We start from the raw sequence: 21432 nt of genomic DNA, 5'->3' as shown, positions 1-21432 counted from the left end.
AGAAAAAAAATATTGTGAGTATTTTGACTGGTGTTTGCTTGTAGCGATCCGGTCACGGGAATCGGGTCGTTACATATACCAATGGTAGCTCGGCATCGGGAATCAATGAGTTTTTCACCACCCGAACTTTTTGAAAAATAAGGGACTATAAGTGATTACACCATATAAAATCAAGTGCAGTTGTTAGCAAAACAGGGGATTTTATATGGCGGAAGCCCTTACAGTACCGTATTTTTTAAAACCTACCGTACGGAACACAGTATAGGATGATACAAACAGTCCATGTGATGGGCCCCGAAGTAAATAGGTTGCACCCCAAAAATCATTTCCATCTGATGATCCTAGCTTTCTGATCTAAGAGGTTTTCATAACATGCAATTCCTTGGAAGATCAAGGGGTTGGCATTATCCTATAGAAATGATTTTTTGGGCACAACCTATTTACGTAGTGGCCCATCACATGGACGGTTTGGATCATCCTATAGTGTGGTCCATACGGTAGTTTTTGAAAAATACGGGACTATAACGACTTGTACCATATAAAAACTTGCAAAACCCTAATCGGGTAGAAATAGGAAATCATAGAAACAGTAAATTTGAGAGATTTTGGGGGTCTTTCAGCATGTTAGAGATTTTCAGGATTTGAATCTGAAGCCCTAATCCTAACGGGGAGATTAGAGAAAAAGAAGTCAAAGGGGAGATCAAAAGCAAATCAGTTAACAGAGGAATCAGTGGTGAATCTATGAAATGTTGTTTGGTTGCCTTGGGAGATCTCTGGAAATTCAGATGATGTTGAAATAAAGCCACAAATTTGATTCCCCGAGAATTTCTTTTCAAAATTTCTTCGATTTGATTGAATTTGTTGAGGCAATTTTAGGGGAGACACGTCAGCCGACAGCGGCCGACCAAGCCCGTGGTTAAAACCCCTATTTTGGTGAAAAAGGCAACCAAACATCTTTCAGCAATTCAAGAGAATAAGTTTTGCCTGTTTTCTCCTCACAAAATTGCAACCAAACCGAGCATAAGGAAAACGAAACCCTAGTTAATGACCTGAGTTATTTTTATATGGCCTCACGGTTCTACTTTCTCAACTTTCTTCCTTGCCATAATCCTCTAGCATTCAACCATTTTTCTCTTTCCCATAGCTAAAGCCTAAAAGGTATCTCTCTATCTCTATTCTCTATGATTATTCATTTCTAAAGTTTCTTTCTATTTTTCTCTACTTAATATAATCTTATGTCGCAAGGAAGAAGAAACATGGAGGAGAAATCAGAAGGGGAATTCCTCCCTCGAGGCATCGTTGATCTTAAGATCCTTCCATCATCAAAAGGAGAATTCCTCCCTCGAGACATAGTTGATCTTTATATCCTTCCTCGCCTCCCTCTCAAGTCTCTCTGCAGATTCAAATCCGTATGCCCAAGGTGGAAAACACAAATCTCCCTTATCTTGCCAACTCCACCAAACCTTGTTTATTCCAACTGTAGAAATTCCAATCTGTCATTCCTCACTGTTAAGGAAAATCCCATTTGCGAACCTCACCTTTCTCCCCAATTCCTCCGTAACAAAAGAAATCAAGTTATTGCATCATGCAACGGATTGCTCGTCTTTTGGGATAAGACAAGTGGGAGTTTCTATATATATAATCCTGTAACTGGAGAAGCAGATCTCATACCTGACTGCCCTGATATCACAGAAAATTTCTATAATCTCCAAAATGTAATGGTTGAATCTGTGGGATTGGCTTTTGACCCGTCCAAACCCAATCCTTGTTATAAACTAGTTTTCCCTATTGAGAATTACGTCGATGAAATCGATGCCCATAAAATGCATTTCATGGTATTCTCTTCCGAGACAAACAGGTGGGAGATATCTAGAGCCAACATCAACTTGCCCTCGGTGTCGGACAGATTTTCTTTTGGTTCTCTATCATTTTACATAGGCGGCCATTTGTATTGGATACTTCAATCTTCCAATGACATTTTGGAGTTCGACCCTGATGGAAATCATGCCTGTCTCATCCCATTTGGAGCACAGGTGAATGCAAATTATAATGTTACGATTGGAGAATGGGAAGGTAGGCTTACTTGCACTACTATAATCAGAGGCAGAGATATAGAGGTATGGATCATGAATGAACAACAACGATTTTCGAAGATGTATTCGATTGGATTGGAGACAATACTCGGAGAGAGGGGTATAGACATTCAGTTTTTATGGCCATTGCCCTGTGAGGGTGGAAAGGTGGTGCTGTTTAGGATGAGATTGACGGTCTTCTCTTATGATCCGAAGAAAAGAGAGTTGCAAGAATTTCAAATCCCTAACGATGATGTCCTTTTTCTTTACCCATATGAGTTCATAGTATACAAGAAAAGTCTAGTGCCAATACCTAAGATGCCTAACGAGCCTTAGCCTTTTCTTTTTCTTTAATATTCTTGTTCTTCATGTTTGTATTGTGACAAACACCATCCAGAACAATAGCGACTGAAGAAGAGGGATTTGAACGCTCCTTTTATTGAGAATTGTGTTTTGTACCCATGTTTGGTTGGGGTTTGACTTTACTGTGAACACTCTAATATACCCATAGTCTTTTTTATGCATTTGGTTTAGAAACATAGTATTTCATAATTTTTCATTATGTGAATGAAAATCAACTAATTTGGTTAGGCAGAGGATGATGCAACTGATCTTATCCTATGACTTTCATTTGTGGAATTGGAATACAATTATGCATATTGCCTGGTGGCATCTTATTTTCTGCTTAAGAATATTTAATATTTTTTTACATTCTAATTGATCAAATATATGTTCACATCGTTTTCGAGCCTATCCTCAGGCTCTGTTCACTTGCGTTCCCGGGAAAGCAAATCCCTAGAAAACAGCCTCTTTTTTCCTTGACAAGACCTTGACAAGACATAATTCTGGTGTTCACTTGCTTTCCTGAGAAAGTAACAAGCCTAGGTGGGAAATGTCAAATAATGACATGGAAATTGCCAAAAATGATGTGGAAATGTCTCTTTTCTCACAAGTGTGGGAAACCAAATCCCACTATTTTGGTCGGATTTGCTTCCCCGGGAAAACTAGTGAAAAAGGGTGGGCAAGCAGTTTCTCGGGAAACCTTTTCCTGCATAGTTCCTGCGTACGTGAACAGGCGCGGGAAACCTTTTCCTACACAGTTTCCCTGGATTTCTTTTCCTACTGCCACGTCAGATTCTCGGGAAACCTTTTCTTTTCCTTTCCCGAGAAAACAGGTGAACAGAGCCTGAGTGAATAATTTCTAAAATTTCTTTTATGACCAGCATTTGAATTGAACGTGTTTGATTGTAAATAATTTCTAAATTTTTTTTACCAGCATTTGAATTGAACCTGTATGATTGTTAATCGTGATTAAAACCTGAGTCATCGACTTATAAACATGTTTCTTTTGATTCTTATGTGTAATTATCTGATTAAAACTATTTCTCTCAATTGCATGACTAAGAAGTTTGTATATTTACTTCGTAGAAATGGCGCTTGATGTGGTTCTTAAATCTTGACTCATTGATGAGAAAAAATGATGGTTGGTCAGAACCTGATGTCATATTGAATGTCTGCAAGTTTCTATATGGAGTATCTGATCGATTTGATTTTGTTGGGTAGTATTATTAGACTTTCACATAACATTCAATGTCTTCATATTTACTGGTGATGTTCAATCACTCCACTTTCATAACCATTATTGGTCATTTTTTTATTTTTTTTTATGGATAGATTTGCTAGCTTGAAATTATGTTTACTAGTAAAAAATGTTGCGCATGTGACTAAGGTATTTTGCAACATATAGCTTCATCAGAAATCTTCTCAATAACACAGTATGACATGCATGTCAATTCTAAACTAAGACTGGTTCTCAATAACACAGTATGACATGCATGTCAATTCTAAACTAAGACTGGATAACCAATCCCCTGGTGAAGGTGAAATAGCTGCACTCATAAGATGTGGCCACAACTACCAGTTCCCATTTCATGGCCTACAACTGTCGACATTCATAATCATTCTGATTTTATGATTAGCTGGCTACCATCATCAAGAGGTTTGCTCATTTAGAAAACCAGGCACAATTGATCTTTTGGGGATTGAGTATATTTTCTCTATTTCCTCAGCATCCATCCATCCTCATTCTAATCCCTGCCTACACTATGAATATGATAAATATAACAAGGTTAGCTTGCCTAACAGACTTTGAAAATATTGTTTTACAGTCCATGTAGAAGAACATTTTGTTATCGTCAATGCCCCCTTATATTATGAACCAATAAATATCACCAATGTTTTCATTTTTTAGTGTAACAGTAGCCCTAAAATCCTTCCCGAATCAGGCAGTATTTCCTTTTTCTAATATACCTTTTCTTACTCAAGCTATGATCCTTCTCTCATAATCCCAGAACCTGCTCACTTTTGTTTCAACAGTTGGTGAAGGTCACCAGCAACAACTTCTAGTGAGCAGCAACCTCTCAAAATCTTCTTTTATCTTTCCAAACAACCATATCTGTCCAAGAAACACCAAGTGCTCTCAAATCATAACTAGGTCATGGCAAGGGGTCATCTATGTAGTGTTATGTGTAGGTGCAGTGATGTAAAATTTGGTGTTCGAGAAGCGGATTGTACCCGTCCTCAGTCCTTGTCTTAGAGAGCAAGCCGAACTCTTCCATGAAAGCCTTGGTTTGTTCGTCTTGTCTGGACTTGCTTCGATGATTTAGATTCCATCTTCTGATTCACCCATCCAGAACAGTGGTGGTCAATCCGTTCTAACAGCCAGAAGCCTGTTGGGAAAAAGATGTCAGCATCCCCCTTTGCATCTACATAATTGGTATAATCTGCACTGAGTCCATTTTTGTTAGTTGAAACCAAACGAGTTCTCTCACCAGATATTCTCACATCAGGGAGGTAATGGAAGTTGGAACTTTGAAGCAATTAGGTCATCTTTGGTAGGGCCCAATGTGAAACATCCAGTAATTGCAAGCAACCCCTGTAGGTAGCCAAGCTCTTCGTCGCTGTGGAAAAACTGTTGACCGCAAACTTCTTGCAGATGAAATTGCTCTGCCTCCCAGAGTACTAAGACCTTTATCCATGTCAATGATCTCAATACAACGTTTTATAAGTGAATCTTGTATTTGTTTTTATTGTACAACTCTGAGATATGTCTGTCATGTTACTTTTTGAAAATAAGTACAAGGGATTACACCATATAAAATGAAGTGCAGTTTTTAGCAAAACCCTAATCGGGCAGAAAAGGGAAATCATAGAAACGGTAAATTTGAGAGATTTTGGGGGTCTTTCATCATGTCGTAGATTTTCAGGAAACCCTAACCCTAAGCCCATACCTTTAAAGCGGAAACCCTGACCCTAAGGAAAACGAAACCCTATTTAAAGACCTGTGTGAGTTATTTTTATATGCCCTTACAATTTTAATCCTTTAGCATTCAACCATTTTTCTCTTTCCCATAGCTGAAGGTATCTCTGTATCTCTATTGTCTTTGATTATTCATTTCTCAAGTTAATATAATCTTATGTTGGAAGGAAGAAGAAACATGGCGGAGAAATCAGGAGAATTCCTCCCTCAAGGCATAATTGATCTTAAGATCCTTTCATCGTCAAAAGGAGAATTCCTCCCTCGAGACATAGTTGATCTTTATATCCTTCCTCGCCTCCCTGTCAAGTTCCTCTACAGATTCAAATCCGTATGCCCAAGGTGGAAAACACAAATCTCCCTTATCTTGCCAACTGCACCAAACCTTGTTTATTCCAACTGTAGAAATTTCAATTTGACATTCTTCTCTGTTAAGGAAAATCCCATTTGCGAACGTCACCTTTCTCCCCAATTCCTCCGTAACAAAAGAAATCAAGTGATTGCATCATGCAACGGATTGCTCGTCTTTTGGGATATGACAAGTGGGAAAAAGTACATATATAATCCTGTAACTGGAGAAGCAGATCTCATACCTGACTGCCCTGATATCAGAGAAAATTTCTATAATCTCCAAAATGTAATGGTTGAATCTGCAGGATTGGCTTTTGACCCGTCCAAAGCCAATCCTTGTTATAAACTAGTTTTCCCTATCGAGAATTACATCGATGAAATCGATGCCCATAAAATGCATTTCATGGTATTCTCTTCCGAGACAAACAAGTGAGAGATATGTAGAACCAACATCAACTTGCCCTCGGTGTCGGAGAGATTTTTTTTTGGTTCTCAATCATTTTACATAGGGGGCCATTTGTATTGGATACTTGAATCTTCCAATGACATTTTGGAGTTCGACCCTGATGGAAATCATGCCAGTCTCATCCCATTTGAAGCACTTGTGAATGAAGATTATAATGTTGCGATTGGAGAATGGGATGGTAGGCTTACTTGCCCTACTATAATAGATGACAGAGATATAGAGGTATGGATCATGAATCAACACCGGCAATTTTCAAAGATGTATTCGATTGGATTGGAGACGATACTCAAGAGAGAGGGGTATAGACATTCAGTTTTTGTGGCCATTGCCCTGTGAGGGTGGAAAGGTGGTGCTGTTTAGGATGGGATTGCCGTCTTCTCTTATGATCTGAAGAAAAGAGAGTTGCAAGAATTTCAAATCCCTAATTTGTTCAGTAACGAAGATGTCCTTTCTGTTTACCCTAGTGAGTTCATAGTATACAAGAAAAGTGTAGTGCCAATACCTAAGATGCCTAACGAGCCTTAGCCTTTTCTTTTTCTTTAATATTCTTGTTCTTCATGTTTGTATTATGACAAACACCATCCAGATCAATAGCCTTAGTGAATTGGACTTTGATGCGATGGTGTGTGAAAAAACTATGGTGACTGTGAAAGAAGAGCATGGCTTTGATCGCTCCTTTTGTTTAGATTTGTGTCTTGTATCTGTGTTTGGTCGGGGTTTGACTTTACTGTGAACACTCTAATATACCCGTAGTCTTTTTTGTGCATTTGGTTTAGAAACATATTATTTCGTAATTTTTCATTATGTGAATGAAAATCAACTCATTTGGTTTAGGCAGAGGATGATGCAACTGATCTTATCCTATGACTTTCATTTGTGGAATTGGAATACAATTATGCGTACTGTCTGATGGCATCTTCTTTTCTGCTTCAGAATCTATAATATTTTTTCACATTCTAATTGCTCAAATTTATGTTCACATCGTTTTTGAGTCTGTCCTCTGAGTGAATAATTTCTAAAATTTCTTTAATGACCAGCATTTGAATTGAACCTGTTTGATCGTGAATAATTTCTAAAATTTCTTTTATGACCAGCATTTGAATTGAACCTGTATGATTGTTAATTGTGATTATAACCTGAGTCATCGACTTATAAACACGTTTCTTTTGATTCTTATGTCTAATTATCAGATTAAAACCATTTCTCTCAATTGCATGATTAAGAAGTTTGGATATTTACTTTGTAGAAATGTCGCTTGATTTGGTTCTAAATTCATTGATGAGAAAAAATGATGGTTGGTCAGAACCAGATGTCATATTGAATGTCTGCAAATTTTCATATGGAGTATGTGACCGATTTGATTTTGTTGGGTGGCATTATTAGACTTTCACATAACCTTCAATGTCTTCATATTTACAGGTGATGTTCAATCGCTCCACTTTTGTAACCATTATTGGTAATCGTTTATTGTTTATTTTTTTATGGGTAGGTTTGCTAGCTTGAAATTCTGTTTACTAGTAAAAAATGTCGCACATGTGACTAAGGTATTTTACAACATATTGCTCCATCAGACAACTTCTCAACAACACGGCATGACATGCATGTAAATTCTAAACAAAGACTGGATAACCAATCCCCTGGTGAAGATGAAATAGCTGCACTCATAAGATGTGGCAACAACTACCAGTTCCAATTGCATGACCTACTACTGTCTGACATTCATAATCATTCTGATTTTTTGATTAGCTGCCTACCATCACGAGGAAGTTTGCTCATTTAGAAAACCATGTTTGTAGACCTCTCGTTGTCGCTCTTCTTGTATCACAAGTGAAAAAACTCGGTTGATGGATGGAACTGGATCAAGGAGTAGAATCTGTCCACGCACACTTGAATGTGACTCGTTCAAACCCATCAAAAACTGTATCATCTTATCTTGTTTCTGGTATTCAAGCAACACATTTTGACAACAGATGAGAGCCCAAAAAAAAGAACCCAAAAACTAGTGAGGTATTTCAACTGAAGGTAATGAAGGAAGGTGAAGGATCAAATAATAGAATGGTAGAGTGTAAGTAGTATTGGTGAAACAGACACTGAATATTGAGATCTGGCTACAGAGACTAGTTGTTGATTTCCTTTACAACCAAGAAGCCAGTGGGTTATAGAAAAGGTTGAATCTGAAAGGAATACTTGAGTGACTAGTAGAATGATTTTAACAGGTAAAAAGAAACATGACCGTCAGAATGGGAGGCCCTCTTCATATGAAGAAAAAAATGGCTGAACTTTGACCTGATGCTCTGATACAATGATAAATCTCAGACTAGAGAATTGATTTGAACATTCTCAGTTTCTCTCATTCACTATGATGATGTATTTATATACAAAAAAAGTATCCTACAATTAGGATATGATTGAAGGAAAAAGGAATGGAAACTATACAATTTAGGTCCCTAAATTGAAGTAGAAGAGGAAAGGCAATATACATGGAATATACAGTGTGATCTTGGGTATTCAATTCTTTCCCAATATCTTGTGACAGCCTTCTTGATTTCCTAATAAATATAAAACAAAAAACTAAACGACGGATTGAGAAACTCATCGACACTTAAAATATGAAATATCATCACACAATTGAAAATTTATTTATAAAATTGTATTTTTGTTGCATAGATGGAAGATAAAGAGTCTTGTCCCCAACAATTTCTAAGATTTGGGTAGTTTTAAGACAATTTGGAACAATTTTCAAATATGAAACAAAAAACTCAACTACCCCTGTAATTATGAAATTAAACAAACGTAAGAGGTCGGGTGTTCTCTGGGTCGGGGTTGCCTGAGACCTCAACCTTTAACCTAACCTGAATCAGTTCGGATTCGCTTTTTCTCAACCAGAATACAACCAAATATTGCTTTAGGTGAACCATGCTCGCCTGCAATTTGGGTTGAACCCGACCCAAGTTGCACCCTTAATCGTCTTTACAGGTTTGCCTTTGTGTTTTTCTAGTTTTGATATTCACATGTTAGGAGAGGTTTTTGATACTGGAGGGGTGAGAATAACATTTCCAAGGAAAATGCTACTGGGAGAAGCTCGAGAAGCTCGAATCATAGCACATACGAAGTCCTTCTGATCGAGTATTCATAACCAATCGATTCGATCAATCAGCTCAAATGTTAATTGCGAATTTGCAAACCATTGGTTTTGTAGTTGTGATCTTCAATAAAGATGGCTATTTTTTTTCCTTTCGTCTCTAGGGCCAACAGTCTAAATGGCTTGGATGCACTAATGTCCTATGGATGGGCAGGGACGGAGCCAGAAATCTGCTCAGGAGGCAGAGAATGGCTGTTATGGCACATTCGGGCCCACCATTTTACGCACGATGTTTTAATAGGCAGGGCCCACCATGTCCCCTAAACCCTGCATAAGGTGGAGCCAGCAATTCACACCTCATATTTTGATGCCCATTACACCTCGTGTTGTGTTGAGAAGTTTTTTTGCTTTGAAAATCCTAATATTTTTCAAGATTTTATATGCTGTGTCCATGAAATTCAATATTTTCAAAACCATTCATTTGTTGGGCCACTAACATAATTAGGTTACACTGCATAAATAATCTGCAAAGGATGATCCTAACCTTCCGATATAGAAACGTCTATAGATCCTCTATCAATTGGAGGATTAGGATCATCCTATGGTCCATGGAAGTGGTTTCTATAAGGGACAATTGTAGGGGGTGATCCTATGGACGTGATTTTACACAGTGCAGCTGTTGATAAAAGGGTGGCCCAATTGAGTTGGGCCTATTAAGGAGTTTGGCCCTACTCAACAGGTACACAGCTGCCCCCCTTATGCTACATGTAGTTCCGCCCCTGGCCGGTACTTTCAATTACTCAAGGTTGTCAGGGCGGGATTCGATTCGGGATTCGAAAGCGGGATTCGAAGGTTCCTTTGATGGTTGGGAGTGGGATTCGATTTTTCGCCGGAGATTCGCCGGGGAGCGATAAAAAATAATAAATGATAAAATTTAAGGAAAAATACCTGAAAATCAAAATCTAAGCATTTAACTGTCCACCATTAAACATAAACATGATTTTCTAAATACCGAAATTACAGCAGTTTTTCATTCAAGAGCCAAGAGGCCCTAGACTCCATTAAACAAAATCCCACAAGTGCAATTTAAGAGATTTTGGGGATTTCTCATTATCTCATAGATGATTTGAATCTTGGAGCCTAAGTAAAACCCTACCCCTAACGAAACCCTATTTAAAGAGACAACTGTGCCAATACGAGGAATAGTGGGTATGGCGTATTCTCTTTATTTTTCTCTTCAACCTAGCCTCTGCTACTCAAATACACAGAAAATAAGACTCTCTCACCACTCTATCTCACCTTCCATCAGACCCCAATATAATCTTATGATGTTGGGAGGAAGAAGAAGGAAATCACAAGGACAATTCCTTCCTCTCCTCCCAATGAACAGATTCAAACCCGTTTGCCAAACTTCCAAAACACCAATCCATCCAAACCTTGTTTACTATGAAAATATGGATCTCAATCTGACTACCTCAATCTTGATATCAAATTCGATCAATGCATCTTGCAACGGATTGCTCTTCTTTTCGGATTTCTACATATATAATCCTGTAACTGGAGAAGCTGATGAAATCCCTTACCCCACTGATTATATAGAAAAAAATATCTACGATCCCAAATTGGCTTTTGACCCCTCGAAACCCCATCCTTATTATAAACTAGTTTACCCTTACAACCACTTTGTGGGGGATGACTCAACTCAACTCAACAAAACAAAATCCTCTCGTTACACACTACATGGGGTGAGATTGGGGAATGACTGCAAATGCGAAATAAAATTCCTAGTATTCTCTTCCAACACAAACAAGTGGGAGGTATCTGGAGCGGACATCATCTTATCGGAAAATCATTATTATTATTCTTTTGATCGTCCTTCTCCTTCAATTTACATAGGTGGCATTTTGTATTGGAAACTTCAATTTTCCAAATACATTGTGGAGTTCGACCCGGATGGAAACCATGCCAGTCTGATCACATTTGAACCACAGGTGCATGAATTTCATGAGATTGCCATTGGAGAATGGGAAGGTAGGCTTACTTGCACTACTATAATCGGAGGCAGAGATATAGACGTATGGATCATGGATGAACACCGGCAATTTTCGAAGATGTATTCGATTGGATTGGAGACAATACTCGTAGAGAGGGATATAGACTTTGAGAATTTATGCCCATTGCCTTGTGAGGGTGGAAAGGTGGTGCTGCTAGATCTATACACATCCGTCTTGGGAATTGAGATGATGTAATCTTAGATTCATTCATAGGATTATAATGTTGATTGATTTACAAGCGAACAATGGGCTAAACATGGTTTGAATTTGAACAATGGAGTTAGCTGATTTGATTGTTGCAAGCTGGTGCAGCTGCCTTGCTGACTCTAGCCTACCATTCTTTCTGCTTGGCCAATGGTAGGCTTGCGAGTTGCGACCTCTATGGCCCTTTATGGTGGGCTTATTGTTGCATCTAGGGTATCGGCAATGCTTAGAATCCTACAGAGAAATTGGTGGCACTCCAATGGGATGCCCAAACTACATGAAATGTCCATTATATATGTTTTTTTTTTGGGAACTGTTGGGAGTTTTACCTTGACGCTATAGTTGCAACCTCTATGCCCCTTTATGGTGGGCATATTGTAGCATCTTGGCTATTGGCAATGTTCTGTAACTTCTGTTTCTTAATGAGTCAAAGCCTATTGGCAAGTTAGTGCCAAATGCCAAATGCCCAAAAAAAAGAAAAGAAGTTTCCATTAAAAAAAAAGTTAGTGCCAAATGCTTTGCTTCTCAGGAGGAGGCACACTCTATTTGATGGACTGTGACGAATGTTGTTGAAGCTGGCCAGATTTAGTTGTGGGAATGCTTCACTACTTGGTATTGAAGAGGATGTCTTGTTGATAGATGTGACTAATGGAGCCTATCTTGCTGTACAATGGTTGTATGTTCAAGGTGGATGGAGTGTCTCCTGCTCTAATGAGGTTGCATCACTGTTTATAGAGAAATGTGTGAGAATGAATGATCTCAATGTGGGTGGAGAATGTTTGTGAATGGATGTATGAATTTGCAGGAGAAAAGTGTCTCTTCTGTTTTTTAGTTCTTTTACCTACACATCGGCAAATATATTAACAGAAAAACCTTGGCCTCAATCGCCCGCTTAAATTTGTTTAGGTCATTAATGTAGGTGAACTTTTTATTTGTTTATTGTTTGTCACTCCCTCTGGAATGCATCATGTATGAGAAAGGTGGTTAATGCTTAAGATTTTCTGGCATTTCTGGAGCATGCTCATGCACACTCACATGCAATTCTAGCCATCTACTTGTAGCAGCTCAAGATAGGCATTTCTTCCTTTTTGGCATTGTCTTTGCTCTGACCCGTTGGCAGACATACGTTGTAATCGGAGATCCAACATTTGGGAGAGAAGCTTCAAGATCGTCCACTGCCATGTTGGGATCTCCCCCTCCCCCCCCCCCCCCCCCCCCACACACACACACACCCCACCGTGGCCCCACCTGAAAACCCGGTCCCATAGGTATTGGAGGTTTGATTCACGACTACTATAGCGCTCATGTCCTTTTCCGGTTCTATAGGGATCTGTCTCTCTAATGAAGCAGAAGCTAGAGCCCTTTTGTGGGGTCTAAAGTGGTATACAGATCACCTTTCTCACCCGTTGATTATAGAGGCAGACTTGTCTAATGTCATAGCTTGGGCTAGCACATTAGCTCCAGGTCCGTGGAAACTATCTAGCATAATTGAAGAAATCAGGGACTGCTGTAGGACGATCTGCCCCAAAATTTCTCACAGACTCCGCTCTGCAAACGACGATGCAGACAAGCTTTCCAAAGAGGGGCTGGGCTGGACAAAGCGTCGATGCAGGTGTTGGTGACTGTAATGTGTGTTTTAGGAATATATATTGGGTTTATCAGATTGTAAACTGTTGGTGGGCTTATTGTTGGGCTTATGGTGGGCTTATTGTTGCATCTAGGGTATCGACAATGCTTAGAATCCTACAGAGAAATTGGTGGCACTCCAATGGGATGCCCAAACTTACATGAAATGTCCATATTGTTTTTTTTTTGGGAACTGTTGCGAGTTTTGAAGTACCTTGACACTATAGTTGCAACCTCATGAAGTACCTTGACACTATAGTTGCAACGTCTATGCCCCTTTATGGTGGGCATATTGTAGCATATTGGGTATTGGCAATGTTCTGTAACTTCTGTTTCTTAATGAGTCAAAGCCTGTTGGCAAGTTAGTGCCAAATGCCAAAAAAGAAGAAGTTTCATTAAAAAAAAAAGTTTGTGCCAAATGCTTTGCTTCTCAGCAGGAAGCACACTCTATTTGATGGACTGTGACGAATGTTGTTGAAACTGGCAAGATTTAGTTGTGGGAATGCTTCACTACTTGGTATTGAAGAGGATGTCTTGTTGATAGACGTGACTAACGGAGCCTATCTTGCTGTACAATGGTTGTATGTTCAAGGTGGATGGAGTGTCTCCTGCTCTATTGAGGTTGCATCACTGTTCATAGAGAAATGTGTGAGAATGAATGATCTCAATGTGCGTGGAGAATGTTTGTGAATGGATGTATGAATTTGCAGGAGAAAAGTGTGTTCTGTTTTTTAGTTCTTTTGCCTACACATCGGCAAATATATTAACAAAAAAACCTTGGCCTCGATCGCCCGCTTAAATTTGTTTAGGTAATTAATGTAGGTGAACTTTTTATTTGTTTATTGTCAGTCACTGCCTCTGGAATGAGTCATGTGTGAGAAAGGTGGCTAATGCTTCAGATTTTCTGGCATTTCTGGAGCATGCTCATGCACACTCACATGCAATTCTTGCCATCTACTTGTAGCAGCTCAAGATAGGCATTTCTTCCTTTTGGCAATCTCTTTGCTCTTACTCGTTGGCAGACATACTTTGTAATCGGAGATCGATCATTTGGGAGAGAAGCTTCAAGAATTGTCGATTGCCATGTTGGGATCTGTGGACCTCGATCCCGAGAGGACGGTGAACGAGGGACGTGAGATCCCCCTCTCAATCCTCTGAGACCTCCACCATGTGAAGGAGAGCTCCACCAAGGAACTCTCGAAATGGTGCCACTCACAGCATGGGTGGCGATACAAATGAGATACCTCTCGATTCAAGGACTAGCCCGGAACCGAGATGTACCTATAACAAAGAAGAGTCGCCATCCAGGGAAGTAGGCCCTGGATCCCATGAAATACTCTGTTGCAACGGATAACCAGAGATACAAAAGTCCGTGCCTGATGACGAATGGGGAAGGTATTAAGCGCCCCCAATTCGCCCAAGTGCAAGCACCTGATCTCTTATGTCATTTTTAATTAATTTTGAAGAATTTTGGACTAAAATCATGTGAAAAGGGAACGAGTATCCCCGAAGAAACATATATCTAAGCATGCATGACCCGGGGATGGGCAAAAGAAAATAAACATCCAAATCCTAACTCACCGCATCTAATCCTAACCCATCACATCTAGGAAAGCAATAACATCCGCACGCACAACTACAGCTAAGCAGATAATCAAGATAAGGTGAATAAATGCTACAACTAAACAGGTGAGAGGACAGATAAGCGCAGCAGTAAACTACCAAAGCAATAGAATAAACACACTAGCATGCGAGCCTATGTAAGAGATAATGCTAAGAAAATAATAACCAATCTCGTGCTAGAAAAGTAAGCAAGCTAAAGTAACACATAAGGAGTCGAAGATAAACACACAATGAACTAAAAGATACAGGGAAAGAAATGAATCGGAAAATCAACGGTACATGAGGACCGAGAATGCCAGGGAAAAGAAAATAGAACACACGATAGGCTCAGAGGGCGATTCAAAAGGAATCAAGCCCAGCGATCCTAATCTGCTGAAGATCGGACAAGTCTCGCGATCGTCATGACCTATCGTTGGGCTCAGCGAGGACAATCCCTGTAAAGGGGCCACGCTACATCATCGCCCGTCCCAAAACCCGATAAAACGTCGGAAAGCCGATAAAACCAGCAAACCATGATCAAAATCGGAAATGAAATAAAAAGAAGGCTCCGAGTGACCTGGCAATCACCATCCTTGCCCATTTTGGTTTTTGTATTTTTGAGAAAGCTTGAAAGATATTTTTGGATGCTGAAATGATTTTTTTCAAGGATTTAAATGATTTTATTGAAAAGTTTGACTGAACTTGGGATGACGATCCCAAGCTGCCTACGTACCCTGTGAAAAGGGATCAAGCCAACGTAGTTCGAATCAGCTTTTCGAAAAACGCTTTGAGTGCTTTTTGATATTTTTTGGATTTTTTTGTTATTTGATTTTTATGTATTTTTATCCCTTTTGATTGAAAGGGGGTTTTGGCTCAGGAGGTTGCCGTCCGTCGTTGCCTAAACCCGACGATGTGTTCCCAGGATCGATAGAATCCCGGAACTCAAAAAGGATCCTGAGGAACGTGCAAAGAATAGTCCCGAAAAGGGAGGAAACCCCTCAAACCCTGCGAAAATCCTGAGATGAGGAAAATGAGAGGAAGGGCAAGGGGTTGGCTCAAGAAACATTCCGTCATCGCCTGAGCCGAAGGGAAGCTTCCGAGAATGAATGAAACCTTAAGAAAATTGATGCAATAGATTACATCCAATCATAATGCTATCGAATACTCGCACTAAATTCACAGGCTACGGCAAGAAGGATATCCCCAAGGAAAATAATTAGCCGACTCATATGTCCGCACCATACCATTGAAAACTTGAGAGACCGCAATATCTAAATGAAACTAAAGGGATGGACCCTAGCCTACCCCACAGTGTCCCATTGCACATACTCCAAAATCACGAAAAGAAACAGAACAGGGAACATGCTTCATAAAATTCATTTAAGAAATAAACTCTGTGACATGGTTCAAAATAAAATACATGATTTGTGGTGTAAATACATTTATCAGAACATGAGTGCCTAATATCATTTCCCACAAAACAGTTGAGAAGGCAAGCGGAACAAGAACCATATAAAGCATGCATTAAAATGCAACTGTGCAGCTAATATTTTCCACTAAGGATAGAGGAAAGGTCCTTTTAAGCTAGCAAAATAGGGACTACTATGGATTGATAATTACCAAGTCACCTGTAAAGATAGTTTGATGCAATTACACACATGGTAGAACTTCTATTAGCATCCTTTAGTATCCTGCCCTGATGGAATCATGTAAAACCAGACTAAATGACAAGAAATGCTCGCACCATGGAATGATGAATTAGGCTTTCTAGAATTTTAGACCAAGGAGCAAACGGTTGGAACACCCAAAATAACAGAGCGCCAAGCATGCATTCTATCATTTCAATTGGCAAATTGGAAATGGGATTATTGGAATCCAACTACCGATTCCTCAGAGCAATCAAATTGGGAGAGAATGAAAATCAATTTTAAGCAATCACATATGCAATATAGTATTGAAAATTGAGCCTTTGAGAAATTACCCGGCTACTTGCAGAGGTTGCAGAGGAGGATGGATTGGGTCTAGGATTAGGACTTTTGTAGTTTTGATGAAGCTCTGTCGCTGACGGATGCGCAGCTGCCGGACCGGATCTGAGATGGGGTTACCGGATTCCGGCAAGGATGGAAGAGGGTTTGATGGAATATGGGATTTGGGGCTTTGATGGAGATGAAAATGGGAAGGGGAGGTAGCTGAGGCAGAGGAGAGAAGAAAATGGGAATGGGTTTGGGCGGCCGGTAGGCGCAGAGATGGTGGCCGAGGATGGGAAGTGGTCGGAATGGGTTTGGGTATAAAATGGAATGGAATGGGATGTTGATGGTGGTTAGGAGAAGATGATGGTGGTGAAGCTCGGATTCCGGCCGGATTGCCGGAGATGGGAAATGGCCGGAGATGAGGTTTCTCTTCTCTCTGCAAATCCTCCTTCTCTCTGCTTCTATTCTCTCCCTCTGTTTTCTCCACGAAAATGGGTTGAAAGGAATGGTGATTGGATTTTGGGTTTGAGGAGGAAATAGAGAAGATAAAAAAAGGGGAGATGTGGCTGTGAAGGAAGGGAGAGAAAATGGGGTTTCAAGGTTAGAGTTATGGCCGTTTGGTCGGATTCCGGCAAGGTTGCCGGAATCAATGGAGAGGGTGATGTTGATGGATGGTAAGGACGAAGTGGAGAAGGAAGAGACGAAGGTGGCTTGGTGGGTTTGGAGATGGAATATGGGGTTTGTTGCAGAGAATGGGTTTGCGGTTTGGGTTTTGCTGGGAAAAGGGGGTTTCGTTGGAAATTGCAGAGATGGGGTGGAGGTGGCCTCACCGGAGAAGATGGTGATGGCGAGGTTGCAGAGGTGATGGCGGCTGTTGATGTGGGTTTGAGAGATGGGTTTAATGGTGGTTGGGTGAAGGCCGGCCGGAGATGGTGGTTGGTTTGCAGGTTTTTATGGTGTGGTGGTGGTGGTGGATGAAGGAGATGGGGATGCCGGTGGGGAGGTGGCTGGTTGAGGGGTTTGGTAGTGGTGGCCGCCAGGGAGTCGCCTTGCCGGAGGTGGGGAAAATGGTCGGTGGAACGAGGTGATGGTGGAGATGACAAGAACGGTGGAGATGGGGGAAAAAGAGAAAATGGGCTCGGGTTTCCGGTGGAGGTCTCGCCTGAGAAGGAGATCGGGTCTCTTTCTCCCTCTTTCTTCTGCTCTTCTCCTCCTTCTCTGCCTCCTCTGCTGTGTATCGAAGCTCAGAAAAAAAAGAAAAAAATAAAAACCCCTCTCAACGAGCTCTTGTGGAGTTTTTATATCTAGGGTTCTTCTTTACTCTAATCCTTGCCATTCATTTTGTTGCCCCCCTCATCTCAACCATCCATCCCCTTCTTTTAATCCTGATGCCCTCTTAGAAACCCTAAAAATCTAGAAGGCCCTAGTCTAATCCAAGCCCTACACTTTGCCTTGTTAATCCTACAGCCCATGTTCATTGCTTGCAAAGGAAGTAAGACTTCTTTTACTAAAACGCCCCCCAAGATAAGGTGATTTTTCCCTCCTACCCTTATGCTCTATTTGCCTTTTCTTCTCACCCATGGGCACCCTTGCTTTGCTAGCTCACCCTACATCTACAAAGGAAATATACTTGCCTCCCCTTTCTTCCTCGGACAGCCTACCTTAGCATATTTGCTGCGCTACAGGGGGGGTGCCAACACCAAAATTCTGGGACATTTCGTAAATTTCATAAGTTTCATAGAATTGGGACGATTAAACGAGGGTTATCAGGAGTTCTGGGGATCATCCAGGCTTCTAAGGGTTTCAACAACGATCTGCAGAGACATTTTTCAGGTTCTTTTGCATTGAAGGCTTAGTTCTTCTGAAATTTCGGGGATATGCTTCAGGCACTTGAAACTTGACATTTGAGACTCGAAAATTTGGTTTTGGGACTCAGATTTTTGGGATTTATTCAATTGTTGGGAAATTTGGGTCAGGTCAAAATGGGGTGTCTACATATGCCCCTCTTTAGCAGAGGGTGCTTGTCGCACGAATGCCAAAGCCAAAAGGACAACGCATTTTGACCTGCCCCGAAAATTTGGTTAAAGAAGGAAAACATAAAGAAAATGATTTTGTGAAGATTGAATTCTTGAAGGGTCAGATGCCTCAAGAGTCTAAACCGGATTGGATGCCTCAGGGGTCTTTAGAAGGAATGTCTTAGGGGACCTTGGAAAGGATGTCGCAGGGGACTTTGGTAAGAATGCCGCGAGGGACTTTGAAAAGAATGCCACAAGGGACTTTGAAAAGAATGCCACAGGGGACTTTGGAAAGGATGCCTTGGGAAGGCGGTTGAATACAGCCTGTCTGCGAAATTGACCTGTCTGCGAAATTGACTTGTCTGCGAACGAGACATGGCCAGCGAGACTGGAGGTCAGCGAGACGGGAGCTAAAGAAAATTTGATTTGTCTGCGAAACGGACCTGTCCGCGAAGTTGACCTGTCTGCGAATGAGACACGGCCAGCGGGGCTGGAGGTCAGCGAGACGGGAATCAATAACGACTGGTTTTGGTGGCCTGACGAAAATAGCTTGTCTGCGAAATTGGCCTGTCTGCGAAATTGACCTGTCTGCGAATGAGATGCGGCCAGCGAGACTGAGGGTCAGCGAGACGGGAACTAAGGAAAATTTGATTTGTCTGCGAGATTGACCTGTCCGCGAAGTTGACCTGTCTGCGAATGAGACACTGCCAGCGGGACTGGAGGTCAGCGAAACGGGAATCAATAACGACTGGCCTTGATGGCCGGACGAAAATAGCTTGTCTGCGAAACTGGCCTGTCTGCGAAATTGACTTGTCTGCGAATGAGATGCGGCCAGCGAGACTGAGGGTCAGCGAGACGGGAACTAAGGAAAATTTGATTTGTCTGCGAGATTGACCTGTCCGCGAAGTCGACCTGTCTGCGAATGAGACGTGGTCAGCGGGACTGGAGACCAGCGAGACGGGAATCAAAGAAGATATGATTTGTGTAGATTCGGATTGAGAATAGGATTTTGACTGATTCCATTGGGGATTGATTGATCATCTCTTGCCAAGAGAAATTAGGAGTGCGTGCTCTCTGCTGAGAACGAGACTTGAATGACTTGTTGGGAAATTGATTTTGATGGAGAGTTCACTGTATTTGAGAGTGGACTCAGCTGGGGATACTGATTTTGCTAAGGAGTAGATTTTTGTTAGGGAGCGGACTCAGCTGGGAGTTGACTCGGTTGGGGATTTGGAGGCCTGACTCGAGATGTGCACATGCCTCTTTCGTCTCAACTTGCTGGAGGTATTGACACTGATTATCTTTGTGTGTCTGATATCTTTTATGACGCAAGTCATAAAAGATGCCCCTAGTATATTCGTGCTTCCATGACAAGAGTATAACAAGGCGATGTAAAGCTGACATTTCATTTCATGAACACTGGGATTACATGAGTTTTTGCTTCTTCTTCTTCTTTTTTTTTTCTTTTTTTTTTGTTTAGAGGGAAAGAAAACAAACACATTGCTGATATAGCCTGAGAGTCTTCCTTCTGGTTCTGCTCGTTTGTGATGCTGAGATCTTTGACAGACCTGGGCAAGGTAATCTTCAACACTTCTGGATCATGCTCTGACTTGTTCTGGTCTTTGAAGATGCCGGCCTTTCTCTGCATGTCACCCCAACTTCAGGAAGGGACTAACTAAACTAGACTTTAACGACTTACACTCGACCCGACACACAAAAGACCGAGACTTCAAAGAGAAACTCGATTTGTTTCTAGACCTGATGAAACCAACGAATAATGGTCACCCACTCTTAGAAGATTTCAAATACCATGTTTAAAGGAACTACTTTCCTCTCTCGGCATTTACGTCATGGTCATTATATCCTTTAGATTGTTCGGCCTTAAATGCCCCTAGTATAGAGCAGCCAAAGAAGATCTTGCTGGCGCCGCTCAGACTCTGATGATGCCAACTCTGATACTGAAGGCTGCGCCCATTTTCTGATACTCTGCTTCTTGCGGGAAGTCACTGCCATTCGACCAGATCGCCCAAACGGGTTTTCGATCTATCGGACCGCTCTGCCTTGATTTTTGCCTGGATCACATTTTTCAGGTTTTTGGTCCAGCAGGCTAACACCCTAATTTTTGCCTAAGTCGCCCTTTCGGGTTTTCGACTTAGCGGGTGAATGACCCTAACTTTTGCCTAGACCGCCCTTTCGGGTTTTCGGCCTAGCGGGTCTTCAGACTCCGTCTCTTTTTTCTTTTATTATTATTATATATTTTTTTTATGCCACAAACCTTTGCCTATTGCACCAAAAGGACTTTTTAAGTGGGTTATGGGTTCAAAGGATAGGATTTTGCTTTGGTTTTCAAGGTTTAAAGGTGATTGATTTTTGTTTGGAAGAGCGACCGAACCTGGATAAACCAAGTTGCCTACGTACCCTGGAAGAATAGGGATCAGGTCGGGCGTAGTTCAAGGCAAAAAATGCCCCTTGCTTGAGGTTTTGGAAGACTTTTGATTTTGTTAAGGCTCAAAAGGGTTGCGAACGATTGTTGTATTGTTGTTTTTTTTTTGTTCTGGCTGGCCAAAGGAGGCCTTCTGGTGCTCTAAGCATAATATTTCTTGAGTTGGTCCAGGTTTGTTGGCTCTGTTAATTTTTCACCATTTTGATCGAGGAGTCTGACGGCTTTTCCTGG

General features: G+C 41.0%; 1 protein-coding gene across 2 annotated transcripts; it reads left to right on the top strand.

Annotated features, from left to right (window-relative positions):
• Positions 1-988: 988 nt before the first annotated feature.
• LOC143847514 (F-box/kelch-repeat protein At3g23880-like) lies at positions 989-2594 on the top strand. Of its 2 annotated transcripts, none has more exons than XM_077356489.1 (2): positions 989-1158; positions 1250-2594. In XM_077356489.1, the coding sequence occupies exon 2, from the start codon at positions 1257-1259 to the stop codon at positions 2406-2408; it is 1152 nt and encodes a 383-aa protein (XP_077212604.1). In that variant the 5' UTR covers positions 989-1158; positions 1250-1256; the 3' UTR covers positions 2409-2594. The 2 variants fall into 2 exon arrangements, with proteins under 2 accessions (XP_077212604.1, XP_077212533.1); XM_077356418.1 differs by having other exon boundaries at positions 992-1158; positions 1246-2594.
• Positions 2595-21432: the final 18838 nt, after the last annotated feature.

This window comes from Tasmannia lanceolata, unplaced genomic scaffold (genome assembly GCF_043159265.1).
Source record: "Tasmannia lanceolata isolate RefF3 unplaced genomic scaffold, GAP_Taslan_0.1 ptg000002l, whole genome shotgun sequence".
Classification (NCBI taxonomy): domain Eukaryota; kingdom Viridiplantae; phylum Streptophyta; class Magnoliopsida; order Canellales; family Winteraceae; genus Tasmannia; species Tasmannia lanceolata.
This window is presented reverse-complemented; position numbering and strand designations above follow the sequence as displayed.

Coding starts and splice junctions, on each gene's coding strand:
- LOC143847514 (XM_077356489.1), top strand. CDS start 1,257: ATGGAGGAGAAATCAGAAGGGGAATTCCTCCCTCGAGGCATCGTTGAT.